Here is a 13,977-nt window from a genome sequence, read left to right on the forward strand (position 1 = left end):
AGCCCGCGGCCGCGTCCAAGACAAAGCCTCCGGGCTTCCCGCCCCGCAATCCGCGCATGGGCCGTCGCAGAAGTCCTCCGAAGGCTGCCTCCTCCCCAAAAAGAGCGTGCCTGCTGCCGACCGGCCCCGGCACGACAGGGACCACAGAGATAGCGCCGGGGCTATCGCGGGATATGAAGTCTTCATATGCCCAAATCGATCGCCTGCCGGTGGCCAGCAAGCCTCTGCATTTCGTGGGAGCTGCTGTGTGGCCGGATGCCGAATGGCCTTGTTGTTTGCGGCTTCGAAGCCGAGTGCGGGCGAGTGCTGTGTTGTTGGGTCCCCAGCCGCAACTGAGTCTGCCACTGAGTCTGCCACTGAGTCTGCAATTGCAATTGAATCTGTGGCTGCAGCTCAATTGGCCGCTGTCGCAACCGTCGTGCTTGCGAGTTCTGCGCCCCGTCGCTTGTGCTTGTTGTCCCTGGCTGTGTGCATCCGCCGTTGCCGTGACCCGCTGGTGGTTACCGATGATCCGCGGCAGCCCCCTGCCGACCCCCATCAACATTCAAGCCCATCCGCCAGGAGTGGTCCCTCAGGGGTCCCTCAGGGGTCCCTCAGGGGCCAACCCCCCGTAAACATCGCGCTCGCTGACCCCAGCACCGTCACGAGACCTGGCCAGCGCCACCAGCCGTGTTTGCTGTGCTGGCGCCTCCCCCTGACTGGCCGGATCATGGAATGTTCGTTCAACCCAGCCCAGCCTTGCCCTGCCCTGCGCTGTCCAACAGTCTGCCACGGCCCTCGGGACTCTTCCTCCGCTGATCACCCCTGGCCAAGGTTTCATCCTCCTGTCTTTACCGCCCAAACTCTGCGATGCGCCTCCATCCCGCCCAAACACCAACCTCGCCAGCCTCCCCGACGCTCTGCTCCGTTTGCCTTGCTCTGTCCGGCACCAGCCTTCCCTGGCATCCGATCCCGAGGCCCGCATCATGTCAGCTGCACAGCCCGAGCCCGCAAGTCTGTCGCGGAGGGTTCATCAAGAGGTTTCGTGGGATCGGTAGGCGGCAGGCTGCTCCGGACTGTGTCCCTTGCTGGGCGCTTTCGCCATTGCCATGCAATGTCGCCTTTGTCGCATCCAGCTCACCGCCGGCTGGCCGGGGCCATTCTCAAGATCGACCTGCGCACGTCTCCATCCGGTTTCGGCTGTCGATAGTGATCTTGCGCTAACGCCTCACTCGATACCGTCGCACCCTTGCTTCGGCAATCGCTCCCGTCAAGGCTCGACAAGAAACGCTTCATCGGCTATGGCATCGTGTTTTTCTCGGGTGTTCGCGCTTGCGTATACCCTGCATCCCTTGTCAAGACTCGCCTTCAGGTCTCGCATCAGGCAAGCATTACCAGTCCAATGTTGTGCCTCACTGCCTGGACATGCGCCGAGACCGCACATCGATGACGATTGTTGAACCAATGCTGGCACACCGACCGCGTCCTTCATCTGTCCATCACCTCAGAGCGAATCGTGTCAGACCCTCAAAACGTTTGCCAACATTCTACGGAACGAAGGCTTGCTCGGTACGATGCACTGCAGCACACCTCCAGTCTCCGATACGCCGGACTCATCCCTCTGCGCTGTGTTGTCGACCATCAAGCGTTCTACCAGGGCTTTCCCATCAGCGTCGTCGGCGCTATCCCGTCCCAGATGATCTATCTTTCGTCCTTTGAAGTTGCCAAACATGAATCGCTCAAGATCTGCCAGGATATCCTTGGCTTTGATCACCATCGCTCGGGTTCGTCTCGCTTGCGAGTCCGTTGCCCAAGCCTGTTGCAGAGCCCCTCTTCGTGTCCGGCACCCGAGTCTGGTGTCCTTCCGAAACGTTGGTGCCTCGTCGTAACAAACCTCTGTGCTGTCCAGTTGCCATCAGCTATTTTGCAGGCGGGACCTTTGCCTCCCTTGCCTCGCAGATCGTCGTGGTGCCAATCGATATCATCTGCCAGCGGTACTTGTCGTGGCATCTGGGACAAGCGAGTCTGGAGTTGTCACTCGATCACCTCTTCTGTGTGTTTGATCCATTCGAGGAATCACTTGCAGTGCACCACCCCTCTCCGGCCCATCACCAGCAACGCTGGACGACGAATTGCTAACAATGCGTATTTACCCCACCCTGTGCGTTCACGCAGAATGATGATCCAAGAAAAACACTCGAGATCCAATCTTCCGCTTGCTGGCTTGGCCGGGGCTCCTCCCAACCAGACTACCATGGGTACATGTTGCCCATGGCTGCAGATCGTATGCATCTTCGTACCCATTCCTGAGATGCTTATCTTACCCGCACCCGGCCCTGCAGATGTCATCCGGCACATTTGGAGGACAGAGGGGCTCTCTGGATTCTACCGCGGGACGCTTCTCTCGGTGCTGACGTATGCACCCTCGTCGGGGTGCTGGTGGGGTACCTACAGCCTCGTAAAGGCCCTCATCCTGCATTTGGCTGGTCCATTCTCTCCTGAGAGTGCACGGGCTTCGAATCTTCTGGTGTCGGCTCCTTCAGGACTTCTCGCTGGCTGCGTCAGTGCGTGCATTACGACCCCAATGGTATTTGTCTGGAAGCTACTGCACACTCATCTTGCTCTCCGCGCACCTAGTGCGTTGCTTCTGTGTCTGTGGCTGATGGCTCCTTCTGCAGGATGTCATCAAAACGCGCCTGCAACTCATGGATCCACCCAACGCTCGTTCCCGCGGGCATTCAGCCCAGCTCAAGGATGTTTTGCGATCACTACTGCGTGAGGAAGGCCTCAGAGGATTCACAAAGGGCATGGGCGCACGGATGCTGCACATGGGGCCTGTGTCGGTGAGTACCATTTGCATTCTCACAAGCAAGCGTTGCTGAGCCAGTTTCATATACCTCCTAGCTCCAACTGATGCGGGTTGATACGAATCGACTAAAAACGATCGCTCCTCCGCCGAGTTATAGATCCTCAACATTCTTACCTACGAGACAGTCAAGTCTCTTTCCCGCATTGACGCATGACCACCCTCGACCGCCGACACCGATCCTCTCCTTTCCTTTCCTGATCGATGGCTTGGTCCATCATTCGATGTCTCCGCACGGTCCGTCTCCGTCGCCATCCAAGTCATGGACTCCTCGCGTTCCACTTTCATCGTTCATCGAGCGTATCGGCATCACAGTATCCACCGTCACAGTATCCACCATCATGCCCACATCGCTAGCCAATGCGAATTGTGCCATTCGCTGTGCTTTGCTCGTTGTAGCGTCTCAATATACACATACCCCGCAATGGACACCATTCTCATCCAATGGACGGCACTCTCATCCGAAACCCTCAAAGGCATCAAGCTACCTGACCTTCTCTCGTCGGGCAACGCATCGCCATCTTGGCTTTGCTGAGATGTATCCGCTGACGGGCTCTTGAGAACTCTCCGCTCTCAACTTGCTCCGAGCGTCTCCGCACACATACCCCCCCCCAATCATCCTGCCCCCACGCACTCTCATCGCCTGCGTCACTCGCCTCGTCTTGCGCAGACAATCACTCTTGCGCATTATCTGAGTTGAGTTGGCCGATGCAGACCCGGACCGTCGCCGGCGTTTGATGCGCTCACGCACACACAGTCACACACATGCCCTCACTCATCTGCCCACCCTTTCTCTGTCCATTCTCGCCACCGCCCTGCACGATCGGCAACGTCACATATCGCCACTTATCCCGATTCTTGAAATCGCACGATATGTGTCACTGACGTGGGCAGCCCCAAGCAGCAATCAGTCGACCACTGCATCGCCCGTCGACCTTTGGATTGTGGTCCGGCCGACCTCCGTCCTTGAGAGGTGGTGGGTGTTGAGGTGTGCCTTGCCCTTTCCTTCGTACTGTGTCTGCACTCACCGCTATCGCCATTGCAACTGCGACTGCGACTACAACTACAATTGCGACTGCAGTTGTGACTGTGACTCCGACAACTGCCGTCACCACCCGCTGCAGTTGCCCAGGTTGTCCTTTTACTACTCGACAACGGTTGTGGAGAAAGGAATCAAAAGAGCGCACCGACCCTCACACTAACACAAAAAAAAATCCACAAATGCTTCAAAGCCAGTGGTCCAAGTGAAGCAGGGTCAAAAAAAAAAAAAAACAACCAAGCCAGAAGCAATAGCGATACCACACCCCTGATCTCCCTCCTTGTTTTTTCTGTTGCTCCCTCCCCTTGCCCTTGCGAGTGCCGAGACGGTGCCCACTCGCCTTCCTTACATTGAGTCATTCATTCCCTGCTATCGGGAGTATCCAACAATCGCCGAGCTTCATCGCACAGATCGCTAGTCATTCACAGGGCCGGTCTCGCATCCAGTCGTCCCCTCCCAACCCCTTATCGGCGTCGTATATGTGAAGTGCCCTCCACCGGTATCTGACGGGCGATTCCCAAACCAACAAACGAGACACCATCACGACGTCCAAGGCCAGACAGCAACCAACACCCACAAGCGGCAATAACCATTCGCCGGCGACCACTCGAATACTCCGTCGGCAACAAACCCTTCCAACACAATCGCCTGCGCCTGCCTCTATCACCCGCCATCCTCGGGCAGCCCTCGTAGCCATCTGCTGCCCATCGCTCAGTCCAACCGCCCACTAGACAATCGACGGTCGCATCATAACCCACGTTCCTCCCGCACACATCCTTGCCCACAGCTATGGAGGGAGGAAACAAGCTCGAGGACTTTCGGCTCATGTGCAAGCTGGGCGAGGGCACTTTTTCGGAGGTGCTGAAGGTCAAGCACAAAAAGACCGGGAAGGTCTATGGCATGAAGCGATTCCGGAAACATTTGCACAGGTGGCTGTTTGTCGTTCTGTGCCTCGTGCTGCATATCGCAGGCTGCATAGCGCATATCGCAGTCGCATGCTCTCGGAGCAATCGTCTGTGCCGTCCCGCTACACCAGAGTCATCGTTCAGTCAGTCGCTTTCCCCTATTCTGACTGCATTCTCCTGTTCCTGCTCGGTCTCCACTGATTCGACTCCACTGGCTCGGTCTCCACTGGCTCGACTCTGCTATAGCTATGAAGAAGTCGAAAACCTGCGAGAAATCCAAGCACTGAGGCGGCTGAATCCACATCCGCATGTCATCATCCTGGAAGAAGTTATATTGTTGAGTATCCCAAGCACCTCGATGTCTCCCCGCTAACAGCCCACCCTCCCTGCGTCCCATATGGCGGGAGGTGACCGAACGCAAGTGCGAAAGCTAACTGGCTGGTTGGGCGGGCGAGTTATGGATGGAACGCCTTGCTTCGGAGGAATGCGATTGCATTGACGAGCTGAGCTAACGCTATCCCACACCCAAATCTCCCGGCACTGCTCTTGCGTCGCCGCTGCTGGGTGCAATCGCGGATTGTCCCGCACCACCGGATATCACATACCGCATCGTCTCATATCGGGGATGACACATGCTGGCGGTTGCTGCTCTCTCGCCACGAAAACGTTGAACTGACATTCACACGACCGCGCTGGACCGTGAACGTGCCGGCACGAACCGCCGACCGCTCCTACCGTCTTTGCATCCAACGAACCCATGTGATTCACATCGACCATCTCATATCGACCATCCACCAGCGAGCCCAAGCACGGCATCTTGTCCCTCAATTTCGAGCTCATGGAATGCAATCTGTACGAACTGATATCCCGCAAAAACTCCACCATCAGCGAGGCCAAGGCAAAGTGTTTCATGCACCAACTATGTACCGCTGTCGAGTACATGCACAGGTGAGGGCCATATCTACCTTCGAGGATGATGGAGCGATGGAGTGCGCCAGCACCAAATGCATCGATAGCCAGGGTCTGCCGCACGCCCTTGAATTCCTCGTGTGCCTGGACTTGCTGCGTTGCGCCAGAGATCATGATCTGGATCTTGTTGCAATCGCATCAGCTCGGAATCATCACCAGTTGACTGCAAGTTCGTTTATTAAACCCACGATTTTACTCTACTCATCATCTGCATCATCTGTATCATCTGCATCATCTGCATCATCCGCATCATCTGCATCATCCGCATCATCTGCATCATCTGCATCATCCGCATCATCTGCATCAATTATGGCCACCACACGGCCGCTATATTGCAGCAAAGGAATATTCCATCGAGACATCAAACCCGAGGTGAGGCTTCATTCCGACTTCCCTGCCTCTCCTACAGTGCTTGGATCCATTCTAGTGAGAGAGGCCATTCTCTCGACTCCATCCTACACCGCCCGATTCCAGAGCCGAATGCGCATGGATTTCTGACACTTGGTCCTCTCACCATGCGACTCTCCGTCGCATGCGATGCAACTTTTTTGCTCCGCCAACGCCCGCGTGTCATCAGAACATCCTGATTCGGGACAATGCCATCAAACTCGCCGATTTCGGGTCCTGCCGCGGCATTCACTCGAAGCAACCCTACACCGAGTACATCGCCACCCGCTGGTATCGATCACCCGAGTGTCTTCTTTGCGACGGCATTTACAACTTCAAGATGGACATTTGGGGTGCTGGATGTGTCTTGTTTGAGATTGTGTCCAAGGTGCCCCTGTTCCCAGGCGCAAACGAGCTGGATCAGCTGCACAGGATACACGGAGTTCTGGGGACGCCGTCGCAGAAGGTGCTGAAGCATATGCTCGGGTAAGCCGTCGGATATGGCGCCGCAGCCCCGCACTTGATTCCCATATCCTCGAATGCGAACAATGCGACAGATCTGGTTTAAAGCGGATTGGCACTGGCTTCGAAACACCACATGTGCTGTATGTCGCGACGCCCGATGCCGTCGCCCAGCTCACATAAGGACTTGCACGTCTCATGCTTTGTGCTCTGGGCGCTTGTTGTCGCTCGACGCCTCAACCCAGACCCAAGGCATCGATGGCCAAGTACAACTTCCCGTTCCGCGAGGGGACCGGAATTCGGGCTCTGATTCCACACATTGCCCAGAACTGCGTCGATATGATCATTGCCATGCTTGCTTACGATCCGGACGAGCGCATCACTGCCAAGGAGTCTCTCCGGCACCCTTACTTTGACGATGTTCAAGACCCATACATCGAAGAGACACCATCACAGTCCATGGCCTCCTCAAGCATCACCCTGAGCCAGACCGGTAGCTTTGGATCATCGGTGGTGCTGGCACAGGAGAAGGCCAAGGAGAAGGAAAAGGAGAAGGAAAAGGAGAAGGAGAAAGAAAAGGAGAAGGAACGAGAGAAGGAAAAGGAGAGAGAGCGAGAAGAGAACGGCCCTGCAAAAGCCCAGGTGAGTGGTCTGAAGGGACAAATGTGCAATGCCCAGAGCGTTGAGCCCTCTTGCGGTGTACTGTGGACGAGCTATGAGTGGACACTTGTGCATCGTCCAAAGATTAACACTTCATCCCTGGCCCAGGAGCCCGTCACCCCACCAACCCCGCCAGCCCACTCGTACATCAAGCAATCCAAAATCAAGACCGATGCCGAAAACAGATCAACCCAGGAGGCTGCAGACGACAGCACGACGATCATCGCGAATGTCAAGCCGATCATCCCCGAGTCTGAGAAGCCGTACAAGTCGCTGCCATACAAGGAGCCATATCTTGAGCAGGCGCAGGAAGGTAATGGCCAGCAGCGCTGGGTCATGTTCAGCCAGTGGACACGATGAGTATCGGAGCGTGTGCACGGCCGGCATTTGATTTGGGCAGACCGGATCGATCGCTCAACCTAACACTGTGCTTCCGCAACATAGGACAAGTATCCAAAGCTGACCACCGACCCGACGCAAAGAGTGCCCCGAAGCCGGAGCCGGCCGAGAAAGCACATCCGCTTCAGCTCCCAGCTATACCCCAGCAACACGGTACACAGATTACGGGTCAGACGCAAGGATCGGGGCAAGGCCCGCAAAACTATGGCATGCCTCTGTCGCAGGCGCATGACTACTCCGTATCGTCTTCGCTGGCGTCTCTTCCGCCCCAAAAGGAGGTCAGCAGCCATGCAACGCATCATGACAATAGCGACAACATGTCCTCAACGTCCACCAACTCTGCATCCACTTTCTATTCGAAATTCAAGCAGCAGCAGCAGCAAATGGATAGCATCGTCAAGGTCGGCGGAGGGGGCGGTGGTGGTGGTGGTGGCGGTGGCCGACGTGGCCCGGCACAGATCTCGGCCATCAATCGGAAGCGCCAGTCAGGCGGACCAAAGAGGCGCGGCGGCAACAACTCGAACCCATCGATCGTCGCCGCCGTGGCCGAGGCCAGGGCCAATGCCGCTCGAGACCCGATGTGGCTGAACAACCAGCTCGGAATCGTTGGAAAGACGACAGGAGGAAGCGGCGCTTCAAACAAGGTGTGTGCTGCAATATTGACGACCAAATGTTTTATTGTTCGATGAGCGACTGAGCTGTTGGGGCTGCATTGATGGCATAGTGTCATCGATCCAGTCTGCAGAGCCTCTCCGGGCATCACAATCACGAGCAAGATTTGTTGCGTTGCTGTGGCTGCGACTTGGGGAGTTGCGCACAGACTCTATGAAGCAGCGGGGCGCACCGGACCTGATTCGTGCCGACGCTGCGACGGAAGATCATGCGCTCAAAGCACTTGCGATGCAGCCGTATCAAATTCGAGCGACGTATATTCCTCGGAATAGACGCCACTGACAACAATGTCCGCTGCTCGCTCTCTCCCACTATGCGAATCTCTGCGGTAGCTGCCGAGCCTGCAGTTCGCGCCGCAGGTCATCGAGTCAAGCTTTCACAACTCGGGATACCCAACAAACTCACACACATCACAACCGACCTTGCCACTGCTTCCGTCGTTGGGCAATCACAGCGATGTTGAAAAACGAAAGCCAGCGGCAGGACCAAAGGTACGGCTCGCCGGGGTAGCTTATAGAGAGCACAATCAGCTGGTGGATAGGCAAGGCGATCGCTACCCGAGCTGCCATGAGCATAATGAAGTGCGACAAGCCCTGGGTGCGAGGTCACGCGGTTTCTTGCACTCGTCTGACGTTGCTCATGTTAGAATATACTGACATCAGGCATGTGCGCTGAAATATGCTTCAATACCGGACCCTCATTCTCCCCTCTCGTCCACCCAGGATTCCATACTGCTACCGGTTCTGCCTGAAAAGGCTTCCAACAAATCCTCAAACGCACCTCAGCCATCCGGAGGCACAACCCAGACACTGCCGGCGCTCAAGCCCGCACCTGGCGCTACAAAGTCATCGAAGCTGGATGCATCATGATCCACCCGTCCCTCCCATCCGCACGACCTATAATCGTACACCCATCTCCTGGTCTTTCTCTGCCGTTTTACTTTTGTTTGTTTGTTTACTTTTGCTTCTGATGCATATTTGTTCCAGTCTACAGTTGATCTGCACGCCCTTCCCTGTTTGCCAAACCTCATATACGAACGCCACGGGCCATCTCCCTCGCCTCGCCAGCCACACCCTCTCTTGCTCGCCTCCAAACTCTACTGTCCAACCTCAGCCGAGTCAATACTCCAGTTTTGGTGTGCCGCCTTGCGTGTGCCTGTGATTCATGCTTGTCTGAGTTTGGCACCGTTGACTCACATACCCTCGCGAGACCCCCCTTCCTATCTCCGCCACTCTCACTCGTGGTCGCCCATCCAGTCGTATGCTCACCCCTTGTGTTGGCGCTATCGCTTTCCTGTACTGATGCCACCCCTTCACGACTCACATACGCCACATCCGGCTGAATAAACCTACTTTGCTTGACGCGCTGCTTCCATGTGTCCTCCAATAGATTGCTTCATCACAAAACTCGATCCATGACGAGAATTGTGACCCCCGATAATGCGACCCGCTCTGACGAGATCGGCTGCAAACTTGGCCACTCTGCTTGCCTAGTATCGTTCCAATAGTGATGTATTGTTTGCCCCGCAAACATAGGCGGCATGGTAATTCGAGGTGCGCCTGAGACTACTTGGCAGGCATGCTGTAGAGAGAGATGTTCGGGAATCGTGACTTTTTGGGTATCACTCTCATAGATCTTTGAGACCGCTCAATATCGGGCTGTGGTGGGTTGTTTCTCCAAAATATCATCTTTTGGAACATATTGGCGTTGGGTGCATTTGCATTTTCGGTCTCGCGCATCAAAATACGATCCAGGATGGCCTCGACCTCGGGAATCTGCCGAATGCGGTCCGGGATCCTGTGTTTGCCCGAGCCATCCTCAATTAGCCGTGGCGGAAGGGAAGAAAGCCGGGAGCCGCTTGTTTGCAGCACACACACGATCGATATGCCACAAGAAGTTGGCCATCAGCACTCACCATGATGTCAAACTGAAGATGCAGTTGTCCATGAACTGAAAGCATCGAGTAAAGCATGAAAGCTGTCAGAATCTGCGAGGTATGTATTCCCCTGCAGTTGTACATCGGTGTCATGCTGCTGTCTCCGCAATATTTTCACTGAACGCTGCGGCTTACCTTGAATCCGTTCATCATCCTGGCCACAATCAAAAACTGACCAAGGATCAAGACGAGGATCTCGATGACAAAGATAGCGATATCCTGCTGGGTCAGAGCATCGACACTGTCGTTTGTCAGGTTGTATGCCATATCCCCTGCTATCTGCCATCCTTGCATCAAATACGGATCCAGAATGGATTTCAACATGAGAAGTTTGCTGGGATTCGGCATCAGAGTCTGCGTCGTAGGGAGGTTGGCGATCTCGAGCACAACGTTCATAAAGGCAGCCGAGGCGTAGAGAATGCCTGAGTTGACGGTGTCGATGGTAAACTCGATGCTCGTGTTCCAGCCTGGATTGGGAAACGGCGGGTTTGGAAGAGAACACTGTGATACGTTCTGCAGGAGGCACGCCGGACTGTTGAAGTAAGTCTGCATATCTGGCCAGACATTGTTTGATGAGGGTGATGGTGGGTAGCGGGTATTGTCGCCATAGAGAACGGTTTGGTACACGCCGAAATACCAGTTTGTCTGTGGGCACGGTCAGCACAGGGGACGGTCAACACAGGGACGGTCAACACATTGGTCGTCACTTGATCCGTTTCGAGCTAGGCTCGGTCATTACCTCAAACACGATATCACTCCTCAGAAGATCCACCCGCTCCCATGTTTTGAGATCGATGTTGACAAGCTCGTTTTGGATGAGGTAGCTTCTTATCGAGTAGGTGATCCTGCAAGGTGAACGCACAGCGCGTGAGCGGCACTATTGCTCTGTGTCTTGAAGCAGCACCAACGGTGTGAACTTACATGTCCGAATCTGCCAGAGCGCGCGCAATTTGAATGTTAGTTGGTGTCGCACCGTTCCAACGCTACAACTTCACACAGTTCCGGGATGCACAGCATGCTGCTCTCGATTCAGCGGCTTACTCTGGTCAAGCACTGCGAATCCCATCCCAATGTTGTAAACGCCCTGTGAGACCCAGAGTATCAGCGTCAGCGGCAGCATCTCCGCTATGGTGGCTCATTTTCGCAAAGCTGGGACGGCGAACATACCAGCACGTTGAGATAGGCAAAGATGCCCATGATGGCCGTGAGAGACACGGCATATATACCATACTGAATACCAAAGGTGCTCGAGGTGGAGATAAACTTGCCCTTGGGAACGTTCTCGAGGTACTTTGTCGTCTGACGCTTGAGCGAGTCGCTTGTCAGGATCGTCATGAGGCAGATTTCGGTGTACTCATGTATGGTCTGCAGAGTCGATATCGTGTGAGACTCACTACCGACTCAAGTGCCTCGCTTGCTGCCTGCGCCGTCTTACCTCCAGGGTCTCGCGAATGTCGCGCTCAGGGATCGCCTGAAAGACATCCAGGGACTGGCTCTGCTTTCGCTTGAATCCACGCACCTTGAGATCGATCAGATACATGAAGAGCGCGACGATGACGACGCTAATTCCTGTAGCACAGCGATACAGACCATGAGAACCACAACCAAATCACGAAGTGCGTCCCAAGGACGAGCTCCTCCACGCTCCACCGAGTGGCGATCCGCAAGGAGGGAAAGGCATACCGGTCAATATGTACACCAGGTTTGTCGCCTGTGTAGAGACGCCCGCCTGCATAGGTATCAGAGCGAGTTAATACATGAATACCCAGCGCATATGTGCCATTTTGCTATGCGCAAGTTGAACACACGCATCGCCTGACAGAGTGCCCATTCGGCAAACGACCCAGTCCTCGGTTGACAAGTACAGCTCACTGGCGCCCAAGCACAACGGACGACCTGCCTGATGCCCAAAATAGAGAGTGTTCATCGAAAAGTCGTCTGATATTTGAAAGAACCAGAGATCATTGGAATTAGAATGAGACAGAAGGACATCTGATCAGACGAATCCGGAGCGCCTGTGGGAGCCGGATACGGGTTGTTGAAGAGCAGATGATCTGGATACATACAAGCCTGGTGCTGTATCTGGAACATGTTGTCGAGGATAAAGCGCGCATCGTTGTTTGTACTGATATTCTGGAATGCCGCAAACTCAATATTGGAGATTTGGAGCCCCGCTTCGGCAAAGGTCTTCAATTTCGATGCATATTAGACAGCGTGTCAGTGAATCGAGGGATTAGCTTGGCAAGACATGGCATGGTTCATAACGCCAACGGAAACGCGGATGCAAGGCTATCGCGGGAGGTCGGGTGATCAAACGGAGCATTGGCAGATATCTTACGTTTGTCACCTGGTAGAGAGTAAAGTTCTGGAGCACTTTGTTGCTTGTGTACGGATAGTACGACACATTTACAAGTACCAGAGGGGTTGTGTAATAATAGTCTGAGCTCGAGTCGCGATAGGCAAAGAGTTGATCAGATGCCTGTTTGAACGATATCATTTCCGTCCGATAGAGCGAGCGCACATAGTCATAGAGCTCGGGGTTGTTGGAGTCGTGATAGAACTGCATCTGTCTGAGCCGGTAGAAAGTCATGGCTGTCATATGCTCTCTTTGATGCAACCTGCCATTGCCCAACGCCAGCAATTCGATCAGTCAACCACATGCCATGGGCAGCAAAGATGGAATAGCCATCGCGCTTGGGCTTCAAGCTCAAAGCGAAAGCACTTACAGCTTCAGTACATAGAGACCATTTGCTGTGCTCTGGAGAAGGGATCTGAAAGGTGGAGCGAGGTGAATCCGAATCCTTGTCCAAGATACCTCCCTCGCTATGAACTACTCCAACATCGGCCAGCAATTTCGTCGCCACAAATGTCCGAGACAGATCGAACGGTCGCGCCGAATTGGGAGATAGCTCGAAATGCTCGCCTCCAAACAGTTCATCACTCGAGTTCAATCAGGTTCAGAACGTACGTGATCGTGACAAAGTTCGTCACGATGATGGCAAAGCAAATCGTCGTAGAGGATATGAGGAGAACGGTGATGTTCATCGAGTTCTTGCGCAAGATTGCAGCCCGCAGTCGATGCAGTTCCTCGGTCCGTCTTGTTGCCATGCGCGTGTCGGCCAAATTCTGATGTCGGTTCATCGACTCATGGTTATCCTGTTGCTCATGAACACTGTGCTGGTCTTCATTAGAATCGAACTCGCGATTGTTATCTTCAGCCATAGCTGTACGGACTATATAAGGCTTCACACGACTCAAGCTCTTCATTGTTGCTGTGAAGATACCATCATCGGTATGTTGACGGGCCTCTTCCATTTCCAGACTGTCGGCCTTGTCCAGTAAAGTCGTTGCCTTTGCAAGGTCACCTTGAACCTGAGGGCAGCAGCGCAAAAGACAAGCACGATATGTTGGCATCACCGCGAATCACAACAGCATTTGCATTGACATCACACGGAAAGCAGTAGAATATCCCTCCTGAAGCAAGCCACAACACGCCCTTCCGAAAACTGCCCTAGTCAAGCCAAAACACAATCCCATACCTGGAGCAAGAATGCGCCGTACTGCCGCAGAAGCTGTATACTTCTCGGAAACCTGGGATGCGAGTTACGATCAATATTCGATTGAGACAGGGGGTTCCTCTGTGCTTGCGCTTACTTTGTAATCAAGACGCCATAGGACGTGGCCGCCTTCTCCGAGTGATGAT

The 13,977-nt window shown here is 54.5% G+C and overlaps 4 protein-coding genes across 4 annotated transcripts; 3 read left to right on the plus strand and 1 right to left on the minus strand.

Annotated features, from left to right (window-relative positions):
- The first annotated feature begins 774 nt into the window (after positions 1 to 774).
- On the plus strand, positions 775 to 3,271 carry BJ171DRAFT_503552 (mitochondrial carrier domain-containing protein). Its single transcript, XM_053110870.1, has 9 exons — positions 775 to 1,033; positions 1,255 to 1,363; positions 1,488 to 1,548; positions 1,626 to 1,763; positions 1,889 to 1,973; positions 2,155 to 2,237; positions 2,322 to 2,566; positions 2,658 to 2,822; positions 2,946 to 3,271. The coding sequence occupies exons 1-9, from the start codon at positions 966 to 968 to the stop codon at positions 3,000 to 3,002; spliced, it is 1,011 nt and encodes a 336-aa protein (XP_052966849.1). The 5' UTR covers positions 775 to 965; the 3' UTR covers positions 3,003 to 3,271.
- A 1,402-nt stretch (positions 3,272 to 4,673) lies between these two features.
- Positions 4,674 to 6,635, plus strand: BJ171DRAFT_561949 (kinase-like domain-containing protein; the record flags this gene model as incomplete). Its single annotated transcript, XM_053113248.1, has 5 exons — positions 4,674 to 4,813; positions 5,036 to 5,125; positions 5,588 to 5,737; positions 6,097 to 6,130; positions 6,336 to 6,635. The coding sequence occupies 5 exons, from the start codon at positions 4,674 to 4,676 to the stop codon at positions 6,633 to 6,635; spliced, it is 714 nt and encodes a 237-aa protein (XP_052966850.1).
- Positions 6,636 to 6,865: 230 nt separating this feature from the next.
- BJ171DRAFT_581458 (uncharacterized protein) lies at positions 6,866 to 9,207 on the plus strand (the record flags this gene model as incomplete). Its single annotated transcript, XM_053114106.1, has 4 exons — positions 6,866 to 7,249; positions 7,376 to 7,580; positions 7,712 to 8,310; positions 9,061 to 9,207. 4 exons carry the CDS (start codon positions 6,866 to 6,868, stop codon positions 9,205 to 9,207), a joined length of 1,335 nt encoding a protein of 444 aa, XP_052966851.1.
- A 624-nt stretch (positions 9,208 to 9,831) lies between these two features.
- On the minus strand, positions 9,832 to 12,981 carry BJ171DRAFT_503559 (uncharacterized protein). The gene is made up of 12 exons (XM_053110871.1): positions 12,613 to 12,981; positions 12,341 to 12,461; positions 12,175 to 12,212; positions 11,958 to 12,003; positions 11,710 to 11,843; positions 11,442 to 11,639; positions 11,316 to 11,358; positions 11,196 to 11,205; positions 11,014 to 11,119; positions 10,410 to 10,919; positions 10,254 to 10,288; positions 9,832 to 10,135 (listed from the first exon to the last, which is right to left on the minus strand). The coding sequence occupies exons 1-12, from the start codon at positions 12,871 to 12,873 to the stop codon at positions 9,904 to 9,906; spliced, it is 1,734 nt and encodes a 577-aa protein (XP_052966852.1). The 5' UTR covers positions 12,874 to 12,981; the 3' UTR covers positions 9,832 to 9,903.
- Between the last annotated feature and the right edge of the window lie 996 nt (positions 12,982 to 13,977).

This window comes from Polychytrium aggregatum, assembly GCF_025602895.1.
Source record: "Polychytrium aggregatum strain JEL109 chromosome Unknown BJ171scaffold_17, whole genome shotgun sequence".
NCBI lineage: Eukaryota > Fungi > Chytridiomycota > Chytridiomycetes > Polychytriales > Polychytrium > Polychytrium aggregatum.